Source organism: Stegodyphus dumicola, chromosome 7 (assembly GCF_044657685.1).
Source record: "Stegodyphus dumicola isolate Sdum_Otavi_A_Nest chromosome 7, ASM4465768v1".
Taxonomy (NCBI): Eukaryota; Metazoa; Arthropoda; class Arachnida; order Araneae; family Eresidae; genus Stegodyphus; species Stegodyphus dumicola.
The window spans coordinates 63,147,258-63,173,089 of record NC_140774.1 but is presented as its reverse complement, the minus strand read 5'-3'; the positions used below and the strand labels follow the sequence as shown (position 1 = coordinate 63,173,089).

General features: G+C 30.4%; 1 protein-coding gene across 3 annotated transcripts in view; it reads right to left on the bottom strand.

The window, feature by feature from the left end:
- The window catches only part of LOC118183548 (retinoic acid receptor RXR-alpha-B-like), a 67,651-nt gene that overhangs the window by 35,948 nt on the left and 5,871 nt on the right, over window positions 1-25,832 (bottom strand). For all 3 annotated transcript variants that reach the window (XM_035353143.2, XM_035353145.2, XM_085820343.1), the window contains 5 exons: window positions 23,754-23,795; window positions 18,396-18,550; window positions 18,110-18,225; window positions 10,474-10,631; window positions 477-610 (listed from right to left, as the gene is read on the bottom strand). In XM_035353143.2, coding sequence (XP_035209034.1) covers window positions 477-610; window positions 10,474-10,631; window positions 18,110-18,225; window positions 18,396-18,550; window positions 23,754-23,795 — 605 coding nt within the window. The remainder of the gene's footprint in view (window positions 1-476; window positions 611-10,473; window positions 10,632-18,109; window positions 18,226-18,395; window positions 18,551-23,753; window positions 23,796-25,832) is intronic.

Genomic DNA, 25,832 nt, shown 5'->3' with positions numbered 1-25,832 from the left:
AACTTTTAGATGCATTCTACATTGCCTTGTGTTCAATGCAATGGAAAATACAGTTCCTAGTAGTTTTAAGCAATAACTAGTAACTGGTCATATTGAGTAAGCTGTTGTATGAATATTTCTGTGTGAAAAGTGTTAATGTTTTTGGAAAAACAAATTTCACCCAGTCATCAGTTCTATGTGCCTTAAATCCACTGAAAACCCATACACACGTAACAATATGTGTCTTTATATGAAATTAAGCTGAAATATTTGATTTTCTATTTTATATAAAATGCACTATTTGAATGAGAAAATGTAATCGGGGAAGAAACGTTCTGACATATAAGTGGGACGGCAGCAGGTAGCGCTAGTGTAGCAAGTCAATTATGAAATATATCATACATTTGCAACATCATATCTTAATGCTACATACTTAACAAATTATTCTAATATGACATAAAAAATTATCAAGAAAATCATAAATATCAATAGCTTACCGGTTCTTTTTTGGCTTCCATCCATAATTCTGCTTCTAATATTCGGTCAGTACTAATGTCTGCTTGTATATTACTAGTGCTTTCAACTTCATTCTCACTTCGTTCTCTGTTTCTTTGCCGTTCTTCCTGTACAGCTACATGAAATAAGTAAATATTAATAAATTATGATGAAAACCTACATTAAATGAGTGCCATTAGCTACAATAACAAAAATGAATATTTATTTTTGCCAAATTTTTTTAACAAATTAAATCTATATAAAGCTAAATTCTGATAACTAAGTGAATGATTATTAAAAATTATGAACATGTAATAAAAGAAACACTCAACATTTAATCTAGGAAAAAAAATCACAACATTTACAACAAATATTTAACGGCTCACAATTTTTTAAGATGACATTTAGAGGAAGATATAGTTTGAGATAAAAATTATGTCTTTCGATAACTTTTACACTGGTTTTGAATAAATGAACAGTTTTAAATATTTTAAACTGAATTGTTTGCATTTCAACAACAAAATCTATATGCTTTCACAATCGAAAATTTAAATCTTTTAAATAGGAACCGAAGTGTTCCTAATCAGCTAGTGTGCGAAGCATTTATTATCTTTATCTCCCGAGCTGCCAGTGGAGAGTCTATGGCAAAGTCAAAAGGCACATCACGTTCAACATGCAATGCTAGCATCATCTATTTATTAATCAAAATAATTTCCACAACCATCTAAAGGTAATTTGGAAGGACAAAAAATCATAAATGTTGGTTTTTCTATTTTGTATCTTAAATCAACTTAATTTTTTCCATTCCATTTTATTTTTACCAAATTTTATATCTTAAAATATGCAAACTTATTCATTTAATATAAGTATTCAATTCTAAGCTTGGAATCTTGCAGATTCGAAAATGGAAGTTTGGGAGAGGATTGATTTAAAAATCAAAAATTAGTTAATGTACTTTTAAAATCAAACTAAACTTTTTCCCTTCCTTAAAACCTTCAATTAGCATTTACATCTAAAAATTATCCCTGGTCAAGAACCATCTTTATATAAATTTTAAAAAATCATCCAAAGGACTCCAGAAGAGTCAAAATGGATATTTCCATTGAAATAAGATACCCAAAATTTTTTGTGATTACAATACTTCCTTTACCTAGTACAAGAAAGTAATAATGATACTTTATTAAGTAACCACTTGATCTGGTTTATTTTTCATACAATGATAAAAAGGTAATTATTATTATCCAATTCAACAAATAATAACATCACACTGTCAAAGATGAGCACTTTGTGCAAAATACATTTCCACAAACTTCTGAAATGGAGGGTTCAATTTCAGTATTTTGCAAATCAAAGTAATTTTCTAATGGTATCATCTAACTATCATTTGGAAGATTTGAGATGGAAAGTTTGTATCCACTCAGAAGAAAACCAGGGAATAAGGGAAAGACAGCTGTATTAGGAAAAGACACCTGAAAATTTCAAGATATATAGAAAAGCATGATACTGCCACAGGAGAAAAAAAACTGCTTTTTTAAGGCAGTTTCTCTCGGCAATTACCTATAATAATAAGAATTCAATTGTTAAGCAGCAGAATCAGATTCTTCAGCTACTATTGTAACCTCCATAGCACAGCAAATTTTACACAGAAAGCTTAAGGAGAAAAGCATTTATGCTAGAAAATAGATGGAGATACAAATATCTCGATGGCCTCACATGAAAAGAAGGCTCTTCTGAATTATGGCAGAGAATATCAGAAGTTTACAATAATTTTCTCTTTTCAATGACAAATGAAGGTTTAGTTTAAGATTTAACTATAAATGTGTTTCTACCTGGACGGAGCCAAGAATATGAAACATTCCTATCAACATTAAAGAAATGAACATTGTGCCACTGTAGATGTGATGATATGGTAAGCAATGTGGTGATGTGATATGGTGCATATTGTGATAAAGTTTTACAATTTTATGCAAAGACTTTTTATACATGCATGAGGATCTAACTTTTACTTTGGGGAAGATAATGGGCATCTACTCTGAACAAATCTAACTGTTAAATTTTTTACACAAATGGCACACTGGCCAGAAAAATATCTTGATTTAAATCCCAGACAGAACTTACAGGAACCTTTGAAACAGTTTTCACTATGAAAACTATACTGGCAAATCAAAGAATTTAGCCCTCAAACTCTAATTACTGATAACAAAAAATTACTTTATAATATATAGACATAAGTCATGTGTACAGTTAATAGTACAAGTTATATAGATACTATTCTGTTATATATAGCTAATATGTGTACAGCCAAGTTAGGGAAGATTATATTACCTACTAACATAAAAAAAAAAAAAAAACCACTCATTTCTGAGGTACTCAATTTTTTCTTAAAATTCCATTGTCATGTATTATTTCAATTTTACTTCTTTTGTAATACAGTTTGGCCCACCAATAACCCAATGGATAAGACCCTCAACAATGATAGCTCACCCTTCGTTTTAATTCCAATTTACAGGTTCACTGCAAGGCATTTCCAAGATTTTTCCACATAATGTGAATGCAAGTAAATTTTCCTCTAAAAATCCCACATGTAGACTAAGCTTTCATTTTGTTATATCAATTAAATTAACTTTCATAATACAGTTTTGAGTTGTATGCATTTATAATCAAGCTTTTCAGTTTTTTTTTTAATATAATGATATGCATTATATTACTATGATATATTACTACTATAAATGCCATATTACTATGATATACTAAATCATTTCATTCAATATTTTTTAAACAATCAGCTTTTTAAGCAAATACAGGTAATTCAGGTCATCAACATATTAAATTAAGGAATCGTTTGCTATTTTATTTGATATTTTAACAGTACGATTTTTTGGATTACTTGTTTAATTTACACTTATATATACACTTCAATTATTATTCTTTAATTCAGCAAACATGATAAAATCAGCAGAAATGAACTTTATTCCTCATTTGGAGAATGCACCTGGAATTTGATAAAATTTTGCTTTTCCAATAGTAAATGCAAACATCAGAAATATTTAATTTAGCAATTCAGTACCGAGCTTCTGAATGGATCCAGCATTAAGCACAAAGTGATAGCAAAGTCCAACCTCTATATAGCAAATGTCTGTTTTGCAAATTTCTCTGCTTAGCAAATTTTTCAGTAGAATACTGAATGAAGTATAAATTAGGTATAAAAATGATTTTAAAATGAAATTCGTTCTCAAATTTTAGAGGAAACTCCCATTTTTTGAAAATTCTGTCAATTCATATTTTTTAATTCTGAAAAACATACTTCAAATTTATATGATACATAATACACATGTACACCTATAAGATCTGCCCTGTAAATGACAAGAATAAATTTCACCATATCCACTGTTAATGATGTTTTATGCTCATGCCAAACCAGAGATAGTTGCCATCCTTAAGATGTCAAGCTGAGAGAAGCGTATGTGTAACATGGACCTTATAAGAAATAGACTAACCCGGTGGGCGGGGCGTGCGTCACCGACATGTCAGCAAGAAAGAGTAGGGACGATCTGCTTTACTTTAACATTGAAACCTATGGCGTTTGTATCACATAACTCTTTTTAATTATTAAATGTGATACGTTGTATATTGATGAGATTATGAAAGCCACATTTTTTTCCAAATAGGATTTAATATATCTCATTAAAACACTTTTCACTGCATTTTGCGCATTTTTTTTCCACGTGTAATTCTTGTACAAACACCTTTACTTTGGTAAAAACTCTAAGCACAAAATTTATGAACTTAATTTTTGCATAAAAATAAAGTAAAATTAAATAAATTAAATAAGATTGATAGTACGTGACACTTTGAAATAAATAAGGTAAAATTAAACAAGATCTGACAAATTTTTTTTTAAAAATTTAATGAACATTTTCAAGACAGTGATTTTCCAAACTATAACAACATTCAAAACGATCATATTTATTTGATGACATGATCATTAAGTTATTAAAATTAAAGTGGATTAGTTATTTTAATAATTCATAAAATTCGGAGCATAAAATTTTCTGAGCATAATGAAGGGGGAAAAAAAGATAAAATAAAATAAAATCCAATCTAAAAGCACTCTTTTTTTAAAGTTTTGTGTGCTACCTATATTTATTGAATATCATGTTGTTCGGCCGTAAACCACATACATTTGAAAACAGCATATCTTTAGAATTTCCGCACTGGAGATAAAACTGTTATTTTCCATACAGTACTCGCTCTGAACTCGTTGAGTTTGTTAATCAAAAATTCGTTAAAGTTTTACAAAATATGAAATAGATTAAAACAAATTCGGACGTCCAGATGCCTATGTTCAGATGGAGGATTACATTATTCAAAATTTGATGGCTCTAGATACCGTCGTTTTTGTCACAGTGCAAGAAACATGCATGTATTCAAGCAGATTCTTCATTATTTAATTTCTTTAAATACAGGGCGATAATATTTGGTAACAACAATTTGCAAGGAGACACGGACATTTATAGTGAAACAGCGCAAAATGCCTCTTCCAGCTAATAAATTAAATTAACCGTAAATAAAAATCTTATGCAGAACTAAAAATAAATTTAAAAAATAATTACTATAAAATACAAGCAAAATTAATTATTACGGTTAAACACAATTTTAATATTAGAATTAAATGTATAAAAATTAAGATGTCAAAAGTGTTTATCACTATGATGTATTATGAAATGTAATTGAAATAAAATTCCTTTATAGAAATTGTGCTATAATACTCATCTGTAATTTTAAAAAAGCAGCACAAATTTGTTTTGAAATATTTCAATATTTTTTACTTATTTACACCAACAAAAAGCATAAAAATTGCTTGTTTGAAATTTTCTATTAGTTCAGATTTAAAATATTATTTTCTAAAAGTAGTAGTTACAAATTTCCTTACAGCATAGGAAAAGCTAAAAAAATATCCAGCCCTGAAAGCATGGAATAGCTTTATAATTATTTGAAACGATAATGATGCTCGATAAATATGCTAAATTGTAAAAATCAATCTCAGTTTCAAAAATAAAAATATGTAGAAATTCTAATTTGTGAAATGAGATGCTACATTACAGCTTTTTCTTGACAATTATACACGCTGCAATAGGCAACCACTGTTAAATTACTGGAAGTCGTCCCTACTCCTCCGGATGTTAACAAGGTGACAGCCGAGAACGCATCAGACGAGGTAGGAAACCCATTTGAGTTAGTCTATTTCTTATAAGGTCCATGATTCTTCGCTTCTGACGTATGCAAAACGCGATTATCAAGGTTCAAGGAAACTTCGCCTTTTATTTATCTGGTCAAAATTTTATGATGACTGCCCCTATCTAAATTATTCTGGCTCTTTTTCGGCACAAAATTAAGACCTTCTGAGATTTTTGCCTTTTTTTTTTTTTTTGTCTCAGTGTGAAGGTACTTATTCCAAGTCATTGGGCTTCTCAAAATTTTTACCCTATTAGACAATCCCTCTTTTTGATGATCTAAATTCCTATGATAATGTGGAGGTAAAGGCGTAATTGCCTATGAACTCCGTAAATTGCACTGGTGGTTGCCATAGTGTTGATTGTTGCAAACGGACTTTGTTTGCAGAGTAGCTCCTATGTTTATATGCGAAGACTTACTCATCGGCTGAAATGAGATCTTTACCCTTAGCTCGGTTTCTCAAATACGTCATGTTTATAATAAGTTATGTGAGATTCCTACGCAATTAAATTCAGGATGAGGATTATGCTCAGGAGCCTGCCAAACGTGACTTGCACCTAAGTCTTCAGTTCCAGCCCAACCTCCATGAAGGAAGGACGTCTCTTGTTATGCTGCCATAATATGCCTATAGCTTGTCCATCTTCGCTATAATTTGAACACAGAAACCTGAAAAGTGGTCTTTTACATAATTATCAATCTGTTATTTTAAAAATCACATCTTCCCACAGAACTTACTTCTACCTTGAATATTTTATCGTGATTACCTTGCTATATTTGCACTATTACATCAAGCCACATGCCAATGAGCCTATTAATCGTAAAATCTTTCCTATCCGCTTAAAAAAAAAAAAAAAAACTGTGAAAATGGGGGGGGGGGGGAACTTAAAATAAAAAACTACAAAAAAGTAAAATTTTGAAAGATGATTATAAAAACTAAAATTTCATTTTATTAATTGTTTATATTCATCTCTATCCCTAACCTTTCTCGAACATATGTGGCTCCCTCTAGCTTGCATCAAGTAAACTAACGCAATTTTCTTATTTCTGCTCACTTTATTTAATTCTGATGAGGAGGTAAATGGTTTTAAACCATAGGCGCTCCCTAATTTGAAATCATTGCCATTGGCAACATCCTCTATTCATCAACTCATTCCGAGCTGAGACTTCAAGTGCGTAGCACGTACGTTGGTTACATTCAACATTGGATCTGAATACTGACCCAGTACCGTAGGCGATCGGTGATTTTAGTCTTGATAGCAGTTTTGGTACCTTCGGGTAACAAAAACGTCCTTTTTTTTGGACTCCTCGAGATAGTTCAGATGACGATGAATACTTCAGCGAACGAGATTAACAGAGCTCATTCAAATCAATCCCCTGAGAAAAGATTACTGTTTCTTGATTGCTAAAGAAAAGCAAAGCGAAGAAGGCCAAGGCAATGTTGGACGCGGAAAATGATCATTCCAATAAAAAGAAGGACGTTAGAAATACCAAGAAAAAAGGAGAAAGCATAGTGATGAACACTGACGCGATGGAAATAGGTGGCGTGGTGGTGTATTTAATTATGGCAAAGCACACTAGGGCTATCTGCCTAACAGCACTTTTTACTGCATTTTGCGCAATTTTTTGACACGTAATTCTTGTACAGACATCTTTACTTTGGTAAAACGGTAAAAACTCTAAGCACAAAATTTATGAACTTAATTTTGCGTAAAAATAAAGTAAAATTAAATAAGATTGATAGTACATGATGCTTTGAAATAAATAAGGTAAAATTAAACAAGATCTGATATTTTTTTTCTTTTTAAATTTAATGAAAATTTTCAAGCAGTGATTTTCCAAAGTATAATAAAATTACAAAACGATCATATTTACATAATGAAAAATTACATAACGATTATATGATCATTAAATTATTAACATTAAAGTGGATTAGTTATTTTAATAATTCATAAAATTCGGAGCATAAAATTTTCTAAGCATAATGAAGGGGGAAAAAAAGATAAAATAAAATCTAGAAGCACTCAAATTTTATATTATAGGAACCTTTTTTTAAAGTTTTGTGCGTTACCTATATTTATTGATTATCATGTTCTTCGCCCGTAAACCACATACATTTGAAAACAGCATATCTTTAGAATTTCCACACTGGAGATAAAACTGTTATTTTCCGTAGAGTGCTCGCTCTGAACTCGTTGAGTTTGTTAATAAAAAATTCGTTAAAGTTTTACAAAGAAGAAATAGATTAAAATAAATTCGAAATTCGGCCATCGAGATGCCCATGTTCGGTTGGAGGATTACATTATTCAAAATTTTATGGCTTTAGATACTGTCGTTTTTGGCACAGTGCAAGAAACATACATGTATTCATGCAGATTTCTTCATTATTTAATTTCTTTACATAAAATACAGGGCGATAATATTTGGTAACAACAATTTGCAAGGAGACACGGACATTTATAGTAAAACAGCGCAAAATGCTGCTTCAAAACTAACAGCCTTTCTAGGCTACCGCCCCTTTAGGCTCATAAATTAAATGAACAGTAAATAAAAAAATCTTATTAGGAACTAAAAATAAATTTAAAAAAATAATCACTATAAAATATAAGCAAAATTAATTATTACGGTTAAATACAATTTTAATATTAGAATTATATGTATAAAAATTTTTAAGGAGTCAAAAGTGTTTATCACTATGATGTAATATGAAATATAGTTGAAATAAAATTCCGTTATGGAAATTGTGCTATAATACTCATCTATAATTTTAAAAAAGCAGCACAATTTAAAATTTTAAACAAAACTTTCAAAAATTCTTTTTTAAATATTTTAGTACTTTTTACTAATTTACACCAATAAAAAGGATAAAAAATGAAAATTGCTTGTTTGAAATTTTCTATTAGTTCAGATTTAAAATATTATTTTCTAAAAGAAGTAGTTACAAATTTCCTTACAGCATAGGAAAAGCTAAAAAAATATCCAGCCCTGAAAGCATGCAATAGCTTTATAATTATTTGGAACGTTAATTATGCTTGATAAATATGCTAAAGTTTTAAAAATCAATCTCAATTTCAAAAATAAAAATATATAGAAATTCTAATTTGTGAAATGAGATGCTACATTACAGCTTTTTCTTGATAATTATACACGCTGCAATAGCCAACTAATGTTAAATTTCTGCAAGTCGTCCCTACTCCTCTGGATGTGATCAAGGTGACAGCCGGCAACGCCTCAGACGAGGGAGAAAAATCGTTTGGGTTAGTCTATTTCTTATAAGGTCCATGATGTGCAAGCCCTAGCTGTTTATTCTGTTCAGAGTTCTGACTGGCTGTGATTTCAGTATGTTCTGTGTGTTGTGCCGTCAAATAAATATGGTTTAATGTGTAACCTTGTGTCTGCTCTCTACTTATTCCCTGGTTCTACATAACATTTTTGGTGTCAGGAGTGGGGTGATACCGGTGTTTTCAAGCAAGATTTTTTGGTGAAAAGCTGTTGTGAAGGAACACGTGAAGCTAAGCTGTTGTAAAGGACTGGGTGGCCACTCAAACAGGAAAATGAAATTCCCTGACTTTTCCAGGTGTGTTTTAAGTAAATTCCAGTCTATCCGCGTAATGCATATTGGCTGTCCTAAGAGGTAAATTAATTATGGTACCACTTGAAAACACAAAACTTTGCCAATTACATATGACTTATATATATGTATATCACATACAATATATAAGCCTCAAAGCATTACTATTATAACTATAATAGGAGTTGTTTTCTTCACTGAAGACTGAGATTAGAATCTGCCCAATCTGGATTTAAAAAATGTCTTTTTTTGCAGACATTTTGCAGCTAAACAAAAGAAAAATCTATTTAATGATATTTTAAAATAAATTCAGGTATTTTATATTTATTTAATAGCATGCATAAGCAAAAAATATGTGCATTAAATTTTGTGATGGTATGTCATCATACTGCTAGAATTAATTTCAGGATTATGCAGAGAAATTTTCCTGAAATTTTGAAATTATTATTTACAAATAAATAATAAATAAATTTAGAGAGAAGAAACAATATTAAATGACACAAATAACATTAAAATAAAGATAATTATTTAAAAATTGAATTAGAATAATCAACAATATTTTGGTGAATATAGTTATATTAAATGGTTAACCTAGGTTACTGATTACTATTTTTTTATTTTACTGCAAAATGACAAATAAGGCATTTATTAAAAAAAAGGGGGGGTTGAAATTATTTAATAAGCTACTAATTTTTTAGAAAGAAAGTATCATGCTTATTAGTTTTCTTTGTCCCACTTTTGCTTTAAGCATTCAATATTCTTTATAATATTGCATTATTATGCATATTATGCTTTATTTTTCATTAACTAGCTCATATTTGCTTTTGTACTTTGTCTTTTTCTCAGGTCAATTTTAATTCATTTCCCATTTACTTAACTCTGTCTCCAATGCAACAACTGATTAAGTTTTCCCATCTTTCCCCCCCCCAATTTGTATTCAATCTTTTTACACTGAGAATGTAGCTTTCATTTGTACTCACTAAAATATTTGGTTTCATTTACTCAATTAAAAAATATGAGATTTAATGCAAAAACTAGAACACTGAAAAATAAAAGAATTCTTTGAGGATGGGAACCTAAAATAATTTAAATCACTTCTTGATTTATGCTAATAAATTTAATTAAGAATGCAAAAAATGTAATACATTTCTTTTTCCATGTTATGGAAAGGTATGTTTGCAAATATTTTAACTTACCTTCTCGTTTCATTCCCATTGACAGACATTTCTGATAACGGCAATACTGACAACGGTTCCTTTGACGTTTGTCAATAATACAGTTGCGCTCTTCTCTGCATGCATATGTTAAATCTTTCCGAACAGTTCGCTTGAAGAAACCTTTGCATCCTTCACAACTATAATAATAATAATAAAAAAAATTTTTTAATCTGAAAACTTTTTTACAGATTTTACATTATGCCTACAGGGGAGTTTTTTTAAGGTTTTGTATGTCACCTTTATTTATTAAATATCATGTTCTTCACACTTAAACCATAAAATTCAATTAGACAGCACTATCACAAAATAATTTTTAAATTAGCATATCTTTAGAATTTACAATACGCAGTCTTACGTGCTGGAGATAAATTCCCCCCCCCATACAGTGTTTCCATTGCTCGCTTTAAAATTGTTGAGTTCGTTAATCAAAAATTTGTTAAAGCATTACAAAATATGAAATTGATAATAAAACAAATTCAAAATTAAGGCTTCCAGATGCCCATATTTAGTGGAGGATTACATTATTCAAAATTTGATGGCCCTAAGTACCGTTGTTTTATCACAGTGCGAGAAACATAAATACATTTACACGGATTTTCCATTACTTAATTTCTTTAAATATAATAGAGGACTCTATTATTTGGTGGCAACAATTTAAAAAGTGAATCAATGCAAAATGCCAAAACGAAATTAACAGTCCTTCTGGGCAAATTGCCCCTTTGGACTAAACAAAAAGATATAAAATTTATATATTTAAGAAATATGTATATTTGGGGGGGGGGAGGAACCAGATGCCTATATTTTTGGTACTTTCTGATTATCTGTACCACTACTGATAAGTTGGAAATTCATTGACAACTTTGGAGAGTAAAGTTTGGATCTCATTAAGTCTACTTCAACAATCTATGCAGAGCAGCCTATTTTTTATATTCTTCTTTTTGCATAGAAGACATGTACATAACTATCTCTTCTGACTAAAAAAACACAGAACTGCACAAACTCAGCATTGTACACAACTATGCATTGTGCACCAACCATGAGAGGCCAAATTCCAAAGTTCCAAGATGATTTGTTATGACTAGAGCCGTGGAGTTGGGAGGGAAAATGACCAACTCTAACTCAAGACTCCTGGAATTTTAAAGACTTCCTCATATAGATGCAAACATATATACATGTGCTACAGTTTATGGTTTTTAAACATAAAAGAAGTAATAGATGCTACAGAAAAAACAATTGACGGCATAGCAGATTATTTATATTAATTAGCATATATTATGAAATGGAAAAACTGACATTAGTAATTTCCAAGAAACAGTATAGCTTTGGCAAGATCTTCTTTGATAGAGAACTGTACATTTAATCTGATAAACTTCAGAGCTGAGAATAGTCTTTCCACACTAACTTGAGTAGGAGGAAGAGCTGCTACTGTTAGGGCTACTTCATTTAACTTTCCAGGATAGGTATGCATAAGTTCTAAAAGAAGTGTCTTGCAAGAGCGATCATATTTCTCTATTTTTTCAAGGCCCATGTAAAAATCTTGTTGGTAATTTTCAATTTTATACCTAAAGGCTGTTGGTCCTTTATTTTCATTTGCTTTGCCTTAGCCTTTTCTATATTATACAAATATTTCTCAAAAGCTAATTCATCACTGGAATAGGATGATAAGAGACTCATTTGCAATGTCTGCAGTCTGACTGTCCTGATTTGAATACTCTGAGAATAATTTATTCTCAGTGAAAGTTCATAGATGGCTTTCTTTGCCTTTTTAATTTTTTCATCATCCAACAAAATTCGGTGTTTTGGATCTACATAAACGTCATATATATAAATAATAACTCAGTTTGTCATTATTTTTTTTTTTTTTTTTTTCAATTTGGTTTACTTTCATTTCAAATTCAAACTGTCCAACAAAAAGTGGAGTCAGAGTCAATGTGTTTTTAGACTCCAGCTCTGACTCCTTTTACCCCAAAACCTGCATAACTCAGATTCTGACTCCACAGCTCTTATGACAAAAACAAATATATTCAGTGTAAAAAGAAACGCTAATCAGATAAATGACTGTCAAATTTGAAAAGTGCAAATCATTGTACACACAAACATGCATGGTTGCCAAGTGAATACTTTTTGACAACATGGTGCATTGCCTCATTTATACTTTTCTGTGGCAGTGAGGATAATCAGAAAGCACCATTTCCATTATCATTTTAGAATAATATTTGCTTGCCAATTATAGTCAGTTTTACAGTCTAAAAGAAGCTGCTCAACTTTTCCTTTATATTTTTAGTACTTTTGATGGTTTTTTTTTATTTTTATGCCATTTTGTCACTTTCTCATTAAATTTTTATCACCATCTGAATCAATACTTTGTTTTGATTACATGATGAATTTGGATCCAGTTAAAAGAGTCAGCTATTATAATTTTATTCAACATGTTTCATTTATTTTCCAATACATATGATGAAATATGTCTACTATAATTAGGAGTTTCAGTACACAAATTCATAGCCTGAATGGGAAACTTACTTTAGAAACAAGAAAATATTAGACTGATTATTTCTTTAGAACACATATGGTAGTAGTAGTAACGGAGGGCGTAGGCACCATCCCTCTACCATTACAGTTAATCGGTTCTGCCCACGTCTGCTCGTCCAGTATTTATTAATAATTCTAAAATTTTTACATTGCCATATATTGTGACTGATTTACAAATAAAGTCTATACAATAATTGTATTCACATTATTATCATAACTTATTACATAAATTTTGGTTGGAGAATTTTCTCTAATGAATTTCTTTCTTTTGTAATTTCTCTTTATTTTCAAGCAGTCTATATACTATTTCTTTATCGTGAAGTTTCTCTTTTATTATTTGCACCATTTCAACTAGAATGTTGCCAAAGTCCTCTTGCAAAATTTCTTTCATTTTGCTGCAACTCTTTCATGAGTTTCTCAGTTTCGAGGTTTCTAATGTATTCCTCACATTATGCCTTATATAGTGCGCTAATGTCTTCCAGGAATTTTTTCTAAAGTTTTTCGTCTTTTCCTTTTGTGTGTCACTGAATCCTATCTCTCTTTGATCACATCGAATCAACTTGGGTATGCTTTCTTGTAACTTGATTTTCAAGTTTATAATATCTTTATGACAATTTAACTATCAATGTGTCATGCCTTCATAATCGCAAAAAGTCAGTATTTATTTATTATAATTTAAATGCATGTACATTTTAAATATAATATAATATGTATATTTTTGCTAGAAATTAATTACTGTTTCAAATGATAAGCACTGCTGTTATTTGCTTTACTCTATTATAGATTGCATTTATTACTTTACTCCTTTATTTATTATACTATTACATCTTTATTATAACTTGTTATATGAAATTATATTACTTGACATAAATCTGTGCCCAGTTTTGTTAGGATGTCCATTGTTTTTGTGATCTTTTGCACTGTGTATTTTTGTTTTACTAATGTGCTGCCATATCATTAGTGATGTCATCTTCAGGGAATACTATATCTAAAATATGATTGATAGTTACATCTGAAAGATTGGAACCTTGGGAGGTTGTCGGCTGAAGGTGTAGTTTTATTGGTGTAAAGACTTTATCTGTTGCAATTTTATGATGCAGACCAAATACATTTTTATTTTTGGTACAAAACTGATGCATATCTGGTACCATGCTCCTATTATGTATTATTATTATAAGGGCACAGGCCCGATCCTCCTAGCCAGCCATATCATAAAAAAAGGGGACTGGCCAGACTCCTATTACGTATATCTACTTTAAAGTTATGTCCTTGAGCCATAATGCAGCCATGATGCCATGCCATAATGAGAGTCACTTCAACAGCTGAAAAATCTCCTGGAACTTACAGACCATACAGCCTCCACAGCTATGCAGATCAATTCATCTAACAACTGTAAACTTCTTCTAAAATAGAATTAAATAGAAACCAAAAGGAAAGGAAAAAAAATAGAAAAAATCTGCAGGAAGCAAAGCTGGAGAATATGGAGGTTAGGGCAATACAATTATTTTAAATTGCAAAAGAACAAAATAACAGACACCAGCACTATCTTGAAAACAGAGAAAATTCTTGTTTCTTCAAATGTCAGGGAACTTCTGATTGATAGATTTCTAGAGATAACAGCAATACGACCGCAAATTATTCTTTTTTTACTATTGCTCTATCAGGAATGAATTCCATGTACATGATTTGTTTGGCATAGAGAAAAACATATAAGATAATGTGGCATTTATATCTTTTTTGAGTGGTTTACAAGAGATCTTCTGGTGGCAGAAATCTGTTTTATTTGCAGATCAAATATTAAGCAACAATCATGATACTGTTAAAAATGTTGGATAACTATTCATGAGATCCCAGCAGATGGGTCACCTGTATCTCCCACTTTATTGGAAAATTTGTTTATTAACATGCTTAAGAGAAAATTGCTATGCCATTCTAATTCTTACTGTTTTTAAAGTTTTACTTCTAGCACAGAAATTATTTTCACAGACAGTTTGTAGTGTCTTATTAGAATTTTGTTCTGGTTCTGACAAACACCAGATGCTTTACATGCATTTCATTTTCAGTGGATTTCCTGCCCATAGCAAATAACTAGTACTAGTTGAATATAATAGAGCAATTAATAACACATCTCCATATATTTCTCAGATAATTTAATATGTTTCATTTTCAAAGGGCCTTAGTTTTTGATGAAACGTAGTATTTGTATGCTGCTCCATTTCAAAATACAACATTTATAACTTGCATGTGGCATGGTGACGACTTTACAGCTGTATTAAATCATAATGAATCAGCCACATACTATGATCTGACCACCCCACAAGATAGCACTCTGAGGTGACAGAATGTTGTCAGTAAATTCCTTACAGAACTATCATATGGCAATGAATCTAGAAACTTACTGATTCTAATATAAGTTGGAATGGATGAACACTTCTAACAAATAAACACTGCTCATAAAAAAAAAAAAAAAAAAAAAAAAAACCTCAATTAATGATGTATTTTTATATTAATAAAATGACATGGTTGCCCCTAGAACAAGCTGCTGCTTAATAAATCTAATAAATCAACTTTTGTTCATTATTTATTCTTTTTTTTTTCTTTTTGTAAAAAGAAAATACCTCTTGAACAGTCATAATTAATGAGCAGTCATAATCAATGATGAAGAAACTGTTTCCTTTAATTTTACAAACACTTATTATTATAACAGTTTGTTCAAAACCGCTAAAATTGTTTCCCTTGCAGATTGTTCAATAATTCTTATATATATCAAATTACTTAACCATATTGAATGCTCATGATATTTTTCACAAAACGTGCAGAACAGTTGTTTACTTATTTAATAATAAGGAGTACATATGCACTGGTTACTTTTTCAACTGCCCCAAAACACACAAAAACAGAATATTTCCTGAATTTCTATTTTAGTGATTTCTGATCAAATCTGACAGTGTTAACTAAGTGACAAATGCCTGCTTATGGAATAACACATAACCAATGGATAATCATGCATACTGAACAACAAGATAATTAAATAACATGATAAGATATACTTTTTCTCACACTTCAACAGCTCCTGCATTTCAATTACAATATTATATTTTTAAGCAAGTTTTTACTGAAAGTTCCCATTTTTGCGTTGCCTTATTTGCTTTGACTTCCCAGTTACCCAGTCTCAAAAATGCTTTTTCATGCATATAAAATAGAATGCATTTTCTCTAAGCTCATCTGCATATCTACAAAGAAATATCTTGTTGGTAGTGATGAAAATTCATCAACCAGTTGTACTATTAGAAATAAAATGGCATCACACTGAAATCATAAAAAGCTGAAAGTTTGGAAAGAATGTTCATGGAAAAAAACAGTTAATGAATTTCTGAAATAAAATATATAATGTATGAATTTGCAAAACATGTTGTTGAATGAATTTATTTAAAATATAATAATCTCCAGTTTACTATAACTGTGGATATTTATTTATGTACTTAGTGTTGTCAGTATTATTCCAATATAAAAAAATCTGATGTGTACACCACATAACTTCCTTGTACGGAATATTAAATTATACGCATTTTTTTTTTTTTTTAATTTCATTTAAATTGATTGGATTGAATTAAATCTACTTCGTCGACAGCGCATAAACCACAATAGAATAAATGCACTCTTTAAAATTCACTATATTTGTTTACTATACCGACACTCTGAATTCACAAAATTTACTTCATTTGAAGAATTATCGTTGCCACATGTTCTATTCAAATACTATAATAAAGCTAAAACGATGTATGAAGGAAATTAAGCAAACAAAACAGAAAAGAAACAGTTTTTCACAGACGATTTAGTATTTCTTGTTCAATTAATTCAGTTCTCACTTCGCGACAAGGCAAAAATACATAAAAACTCTAAATATCTGCTTTAAAAATTACGAAGTAAATCTTAAACACTTATTTCCTTGAAAAAAATTCCAGAAAGGATTAAGCATGATTTAATTCACAATAATAAATGAAGGCATTATTTTTGTGTAGCGAAGCTTAGTCTCTCTAGATTGGCAACAAATCTACAATTCTGCTGTTTGAAATGTAAACAAATATGTCCGCCAAGTTATTTAAAACTTAACTGCACTTAAACAGCTTTTACATTGTTGATAATTGTACAAATATTGCTTCCAAAATTACGAAAGGCATAAAAACCTTAACCGGAAGATAAAAAACAACATAATTCAATCATTTTTAAAGCAAAAAATATACAATTTACAAACATATAAGAGTAAGGAAACACATCACTCAGCCGGGTAACAGAGTGGATATATATATAAATATATTTATATACATTTGGTGCGGCCGATTGCAACCAAAATACGAGGTGCACATCTACATGGTATAGTTGTCCTATATACAAAATTTCAATGTTCTGAGGCTACTCGTTTTTGAGTTATGCGAGATAAGTACGTACACACATGTACGTACGTACATACGTTCGTACAGACGCCACCAAAAATTCTCTTCAGAATTAATTTTAAAGCAGTTTTATAAATTTTTTGGAGGAAAAGTCTTTTATTCAGATATCACGCAAAAACATCGTCAAATTGCATTCGATAGAGGTCAAAATGGATATTTTCATTGAAATATGTTGCCTGAAACTTTTCACGATTACAAACTTCCTTTTTACTTCGTATAAGGCAGTAAAAATGCATACTGATAAAAAATTGTTTAAATTATTGAACAGTCAATCTTAGCTAAAAAAGATCTGAATAGAACTATGAGTGGCATAACCTATAATTTAAATACTTTGCTTTCTTACTTCCTTTAACGATGTAAATATAATCTTCATGAATGGAAGCTTATGAAAACAGAGGCTAACATACGTAATTATACAAATTTGGCTAATTAAATGCTGTTTAAATATACATTTAGGAGCAGATTCTAAAAGCTGTGTCATTCAGAAAGTTAATATAATTACTACTTCTATTAATACAATTATTAATTTTAATCACATTTAGTAACCAGCATGCTTCATAATAAAAAGCTGTTTAACTTTGAAAACCCTCCAATTTAAAATCCAGTATTTTTAATATTTATGGTTTTACCTGTATACGCCATAATGCTTTCCAGAAGCTCGATCTCCACAGATTGAACACAAATGCTTAGATCCACATAAAGGATGATTTACAGGATACTGAGGAGAAGGGGGATTCTGAGATGCCTAAAGCACAGAAACAGTTTGTCATGAACTTCAAAAGAAATATGTACAAATAAACTATTAAGTTGCTTACATAATTATTACATGTAAATGAATTAAACTGATTAAATTAATAAAAATACAAAAATGGATTTTTCAAAAATCTCAAATTTAGGTTAAAAAAATTCTCTCACTGAAGACATCTGGACATAGCTATTACTGTGGATGCTTGAGAAAGCAGAATTGGCAAAGCTACTAGAAACAGTGGATGAGATTCCTGAAGATGACAACGTCGAAGCTCCATTACTCACAGATGAATTAGATAATGTGTTATTCATGGCAGTGGATTCTAGAATGCAGTGACCAGAATTAGCATTACATAGTTAGCAATTATTAAATCTTTTACAGTAAAATTCAGTATATTAATTTCTAATTTTTCAGTTTTAAATGAACATGATGTTATAACTATGCTCATATCAAAAACTAATTTTAAACTAATTTTTTATTCAAACCAATTTCTAAATTTTTCACATGTTTACTCTGATTTTCAAAAAACACACAGTAAAATTATAAAACTCTACACACTATTAGTTTTCTGAATAATAATTACATTTCAGTATTACAATGCCTATTAAACAATATATGGTCACTTCTATTATTGGAACCGGATTCAGAAATGTATGTATGTATGTATGGATGGATGGATAATGTATTCAAGTATGTATGTATAATGTATGTACGTGTGTCTAGACACACACATATATACACATACATACCTACACACATACATTTCTGAATCTGGTCCAAATAACAGAAGAGTACCCAATATATTTATATATGCACAGATAACCTACGATATACATTTTTATTGGTGTACCAATAAAAAGGCATGTAATAGCAGTATATCAGCACTTCCTGAATATGAAAATCGTGTTTTAGGTTAAATACAGAAACTTACAAAACAATAGCTAACAAGTTGAAGTCCTCATTTATTAACAAATAGCACAATCACAGCAGCTACAGTTAAACTTCTCAAATGTTCACACAAAGAGGTCTCAGTAGAATATTCTTATTATTTTCTTTAAGCTTTATTCAATACTCTCCCTCCCTTTATATGTATCACATCTATTCGTATATGCCTCCATTCTTTTGAAAGTTTCAAGTCTTCAAAATCATGAAGGAAAAATTACCAGGTGCATACTTGACAATTCTAAGAAAACGGAAAAGGGCTTATCACATTAAAAGGCACACCGAAAAAGGAATGCATTATTTTCATCCCCCTGAATGATATAGTAGTTAGCAGAGGCCAACTACCAGTCTGAATTCTAGGGGGCTGGATTGATAAGTGTTGGTTGTCTGTGTGTCATTTTCCTTTCCCAGCAGATGTAATATTGCTATGTCCCCTGTAATACACCACAGCAATACTCTAGATGATGAAATGACTAATGAGATAATTATTTGAAACAAAAATTATTATTCTTTTTATTTACATAACATATTTTGCTATGCAAATTCATATCTTCTATGCTATTAAAACAATAGCTTGCAAACTATGCATTAAAAATGCCAGGGGGGTAATATTCAAGTAAACACAGCACATTTAATTTTTAACACGTTGACTGCCACAGCACTTTTCAGATTCCAGTCCGAGAAGCCAATTGATTTAATCATATTATATTATTAAAAATACTAATACTGATTCATAACAATCATTAAACAGTTTACAGGAATTTTGGGGGGGGTTAGAAGAAAGGGTCCTACGAATTATCTTGTTAGACAAAGCTCATCGCAGACGCCCACTACGAGTTGATTCGTACAGATATGCTTCGGCTTGTTGCCACGGCACAGCTAAAACAAGTGCTAAGCGACTAAGTAACTCATAGTGGCAAGTCAAGGAACTACGAGATAACTCGTATTGGGCGTCCTGAAGAAGAGCGCTAATACAAGTTATCTTGTGTTGGGCAGTCAGCGTGTTAATTAAAGTATTGTTTCTAATTCACTATATAATTTGATATTTTTACATTATGAATAAAATTTATAAAATGGACATATTATTTATATTGTGGGAAGTCTCATTTTCAGACCATTATTTTTCAACAATTGCTATAACAGTGGGCCTAGATAGCCCACTACTGAAAGATATGTTAGAAGATCAGAGGGCTAAGTGATAATTCTTTTGGCAAAAATATATTTCACGCTGCCCTTTGGCAAAAATTGGCAACTGGCCAGCAAGGCACAATCTCAAGATGGCCGCCACACGAAACCAAAATAACAAGTTAAAGAATTCCACAAACTCGGTGTCTATGTACACATCGATATATTTCACTTAAAAAAATATCAGAGAATTGCAAAAACTCCGCACCACTGCACACTCCCTTGACTTTATCCATGTACCCATCAATTTTCACTTAAAAAAAAAAAAAAAAAAAAAAAAAAAAAAAAAAAAAACAGGAGAATGATGACATTATATTAAATTAAAGTTACTTATCACCACAATTGAACAAAATTTGTAGCCAATCGAGGCTCAATAAACTACATTTTAAATCACACAATGAAATAAGATAAAAAAAAATGCATGTTATTGCATATGCGCACTACATAAGGGAAATATCAACTTAACTATATTTAGAAATTTCCGTGTCTTCAATTTGTGGCACAGAAAAATTCCTTGAAAGCATCCAAAAACTTATGTGAACTAGAATATGCATACTACCATCTTCACATAAATTCACAAAAACAAGTAATATAAAAAGAATTCCTACTTAGGTCAACAAAGAAAATTTTTATTTTAGTTACTTTTTTATAACATTATTAACATTTTTTCATTTCTAATTTATGAAGCTGATGGTGGTCTATAATTTCTCATTTTATCCATCTCTTGTAATGCTTCATTATTGCAAGGAACCTTTCCAATAAGTAATATAAATGGTAAAAGAATATTTTAGGGTACCCCTTGGCGAAACTTGGCGATTTTTGGCGGTACATGGATACAGAGTTTGTGCAATTCTTTGACTTGTTATTTTTGGCCTGCGTAGTGGTGATTTTTGGCGCACAAACTGCCATTACGCAAGCCAAAGTAACAAGTCAAAGAATTGCACAAACTCAGTAACCATGTACACATCAACCTATTTTTACTTAAAAAAAATCCCCGAATTGCACAAAAATGGCATTGTGCACTCCCTTGACTTTATCAATGTACACATCGACGTATTTTTGCTTAAAAAAACATCAGAGAATTGCACAAACTGCTTTACGCACTCCCTCGAGTTTGTCCATGTACACATCGATATATTTTCACTTAAAAAGTCAAAGGCGCACCCAATTCTACAGCAGAGGCAAACAAAAAATACATAATCTCAATAAACCGCATTTTAAACCAAACAATAAAATAACACAAAAAAGGAAAAACCTGTTATATATTTTTGCACTACAAAAAGCAAATATTCCCTTACCTTATTTAGAAATTCGTTCGTCTTCAGTCTGTGGCACACAAAATTCCTTATCAGCATCCAAAAACTTCCCAAAATTATTTGAACTACAATTTGTATATTGGCGTCACCACAGAAATTCACAAAAATAAGATTAAAAAATATACTACATAGTTCCGGACTATGGCTATTAAATAAACTTTGATTTACACACCAGTCAATTAATGCACTTTTACCCTTTCGTTCTAAATCGTACAGAAACTTCAAATTAATCCTACTACATTCAGCCATAGTACTGTCTAAACAATGAAACAAGCAATGCACTTCCTAAACAACACACACCACTAAAGCCCTTGCAAACCATCCCATGATTCAAAATTTCCCAGAATAATGCAAACGATTACGTCATAATAGGATTTCCATAACATTCAACTACTCAGGTTACCATAAATGATACAACAATTTAGTGATAAATGAAACAACAACTTCGTGATAATAAAAGGGGTACCTTAAAGTCAACTCTAACCATATAAATATTATTTAAAAAAATTAAATAATTTAATTTAAGTAATATAAAATAATATTCAAATAATTTAAATATTCAAGTAAAAATTGTAATAACATTTAGTGTCATCTATTACAAGTTTTAAAAAAATGTATTTGAACTTGAGTGGATGAATAAAAAGTATTTCATTAACGATTGAAAATTTGAAGATATAGAGAGAGTATGAGCTAATAGTAGGAATTTAATATGAGTAAAAAATATCCTCAGTAGTGCCGGACTGTCGGTGGCATTTCTTGCATTAATCTTTCATCCTTCATACAAACAGGACATTTAATAATGACTAATAAGTAAACCTTCATTTACACACCAGTCAATTAATGCTTTTTTCCCCCTCTTGTCCCAAATCGTATAGAAACAAGCTCTTACAAATATTTTCCCATCAGTCAAATTCACCACAATCAAGCAACCAATCATGTCATAATAGGGTTTCAATAGCATGCAACTACTGAGGTTATCATAAATGAAACAACAATTTGGCAATAAATGAAACAACTTGGCGATAATCCAAGGGGAGCCCTAAAATATAGACTAACCATTTTTTCTTATTACAATTCATTTTGCATTATGGTAATAATTAGTGTGTACTTTCAAGCATAACTTCCTGAAAATAAAAAAACTGTCACATTATGTACACCTTTTCTGAGCTTATAAATAAAGAATTACTTAACCCATGCCCCACACATTTTCTGAGCCTATAAATAAAGAATTACTTAACCCATGCCCCATTCTGAGCACTTTTTAAGAAAATACTTTACTATGTAGTCATAATATTGCATTTCTGAGAAATTCTGGTACAGTTTCTTCTATTGCAGGCAAATCTCACAAGAATGCATTTTAAAACTGAGTTTGACACAAAAAGTACCATAGTTTGACTATACAAACCAGGGGTCCTCAACCTTCTTTGCTCCATGTACCCCTTTTACACTGTTAGATGATCAGTCCCCCCCCCCTCCGTTCCAAAACTTGCAAAATACATATACATTTAATTAAATTAATACCATTTTTAATATATTTTGTAGATTAAACAAGAAAAGTAAAGAAACTGTTGGTAAATATGAAAACTTGAATAAAAATAGAATTTTATATTCATAAGCTGAAACTAAACGGGTAAATAAAAGGCCAACCATATTACCCCACCCCGGGCTAGGAACTCCTGAAATAGACTACGAGATCTTGAAATAATATCCCCCCCCCGAAAAAAAAAACTGTTAGTTAAAAACTGGAAAACAGTAATATGCATGGCAGCTGAAGTTGGCACGTTCTAAAAATCTGGCGACTTTTGCTAAGGTTGCAATAAGTAAAGTTTTATAACAAATGGTAATTTTCAATATTATTTTTTTAATTCTAAGGCAAAGAGATATTTGTAAAGTAATTACTTATTTTGTATGAATTGTTTGATTACAAACTATGCATACAGAACTGAATTCATGTACATTATTCATACGTAGTGTTTTCTTATTACCGATAAGACATAAATTTACACTTTCATCCAGAATCAACAACATTATAATTAAAACATATGACATTTTGAACATAAAACTAATATAATGAATGCTTACCAGGGAAAAATTCAGAAGAGTCATCATCAGAAAAATCAGCCACTGTTAAAAAACAAAATATATAAATAAATTTAATGTATCCATAAATATAATTATTAGTAATATTAAACTGAGTTAAAAAGATTCTTATTACAGAAAGGGGGAGTATTAAATAAATCTATAAATGTGTTTCCTTGCTAATTATTCATAGCATTCTGAATTAAAAAAATAGAATAGCTCTTGGTTTGTTGAACTCATCTAGAAATTTGATTACAAAAATTTGAAAAATAAAGATATTCAAATACCAATATCAAACACTTCAAGGAAATAATGTGTGAAAATGGAATTTATAATAAAAAAAGAAATGGTTTCAAATAATTGTTCATGACCACCATGCTATAAGAGGGAATACATTAAGAGATAATACAGTACAAAGTCTTTAATCCGGAATGATCTATAATCCAGACCTCAAAGCTACAAACTTTCTGCACATGTGTAGCATCTACGCATGCGCATTATACCTTTATGCATGTGCATAATACGTTTATGCATGCGCATTTAATGTATAACGGACGGTATAAGCTAGGCTTAAATTATCTATTTCAGTTAATGTTGCAGATTGTGTTGTTCCTTAATCTTCTAATTGGATACGGCTTATTATTTTTTGCTTTGCAGACTGTTAGAGCAATTTTATAAAAAGTAAGCTTGAACTTTCGATTATGTCAAAAAGAGTTTCCAATTGTGGAGCTGCCAAAGGATCTACAAAGCAAAAGCTTGTTTCAATGCCCATCAAACAAAAAGCGGAATTACTGCAAAAAAATGGATAAAGGCATGAAGAAAGTGACAAAGAGGTTAGTGAAAACGAAAAAATTTCGATTGACAAGTTAGTCGGTATTCTTGGCGGCAATTACAGGACTTGAACAGTGGAATTGCTTAACTGAACAAGAAATTATGTCTGTTTATAGAATTAAAGAGAAAGTATTAGCACATAAAACGAAGCAACTTAAACAACTTACATTGAAAGAAATGTTTAATAAAGTAAAAAAATAAATACTAAGCTTTTTTTTTTTTTGTAAATTTTGATACCCTTTAGATCATAATTGCTCTTTATTTCATAAACTACAGTTTCATATTTTTAATTTTATAATTTCTGCATGCCATCTTACCAGATTTAAATTCATGATCTATAATCCGGAATCGCCGAAGTCCCGACGCGTCTGGATTAGACTTTGTACTGTATAAAGTAATATCTGAAGTGAAAATTCGGCTGATCTTTGGAATATGGTAACTGGTAGTTTGGTGACATTTTGGAGGCAATAAAGGTTACTACCTAGGACTTTGGTAATAATGTGAGAAGTACTCAGTTCCGATTACGCATTATTTTGTGTGAGGGAAATGAGAGATCATGAGATATGTCATGTGACATTAATGGACGAATTACAGTTCTTTAATCGGAAAAGGGGGGAAATCTGGAAATTTTGTATTTAGCTTTATTCTGTGTTGTGTGAAACAGTGTTGGTTAATTTTTGGATCCTATGGCCCTAACTAAAGTGAATTCGAAATTAGTATTTAGTGGTATTAGTGGGTATTAGTATTAGTGGTATTAATTAGTATTAGTGGGTATTTAGTGGGATTGAAAGGGGTAGTAATAAGTGTTTTTTTTAAGGTTGTGCGAGATAGAAGTAAAGATGTTTTATCAAGTTATTTATTTTACCTGGTACCTTGCTGTGAACTATAAGTATGATTTTAAAGATCCTGAAACAGGCGCACATACGCTTGCTTTTTATTTAGCGGAGGAAATAAGAAAAGTTTATCGGCCACATAATCAAGACTCTGAAGAAGATTAGGTAAGTTAGTATTTTTAATTATTTGAGGATATTATTTTTATGCATTGTTCTAAATGTAAGGAGTAAATAAAGTAATATGGTATTATTGGAAAATTGTTATTAGCAATGATTTAGTTTAAAGTAATTAGGATTGTAAGCTAATTTTTATTAATTTAATGTATGTGCTTATTTATATTTTAAGCAGTGTTTTTGAATTTAATTATATTTTAATTAAATGATAGTTATTTTGTGAATTATATGTTTGTAGGAATTT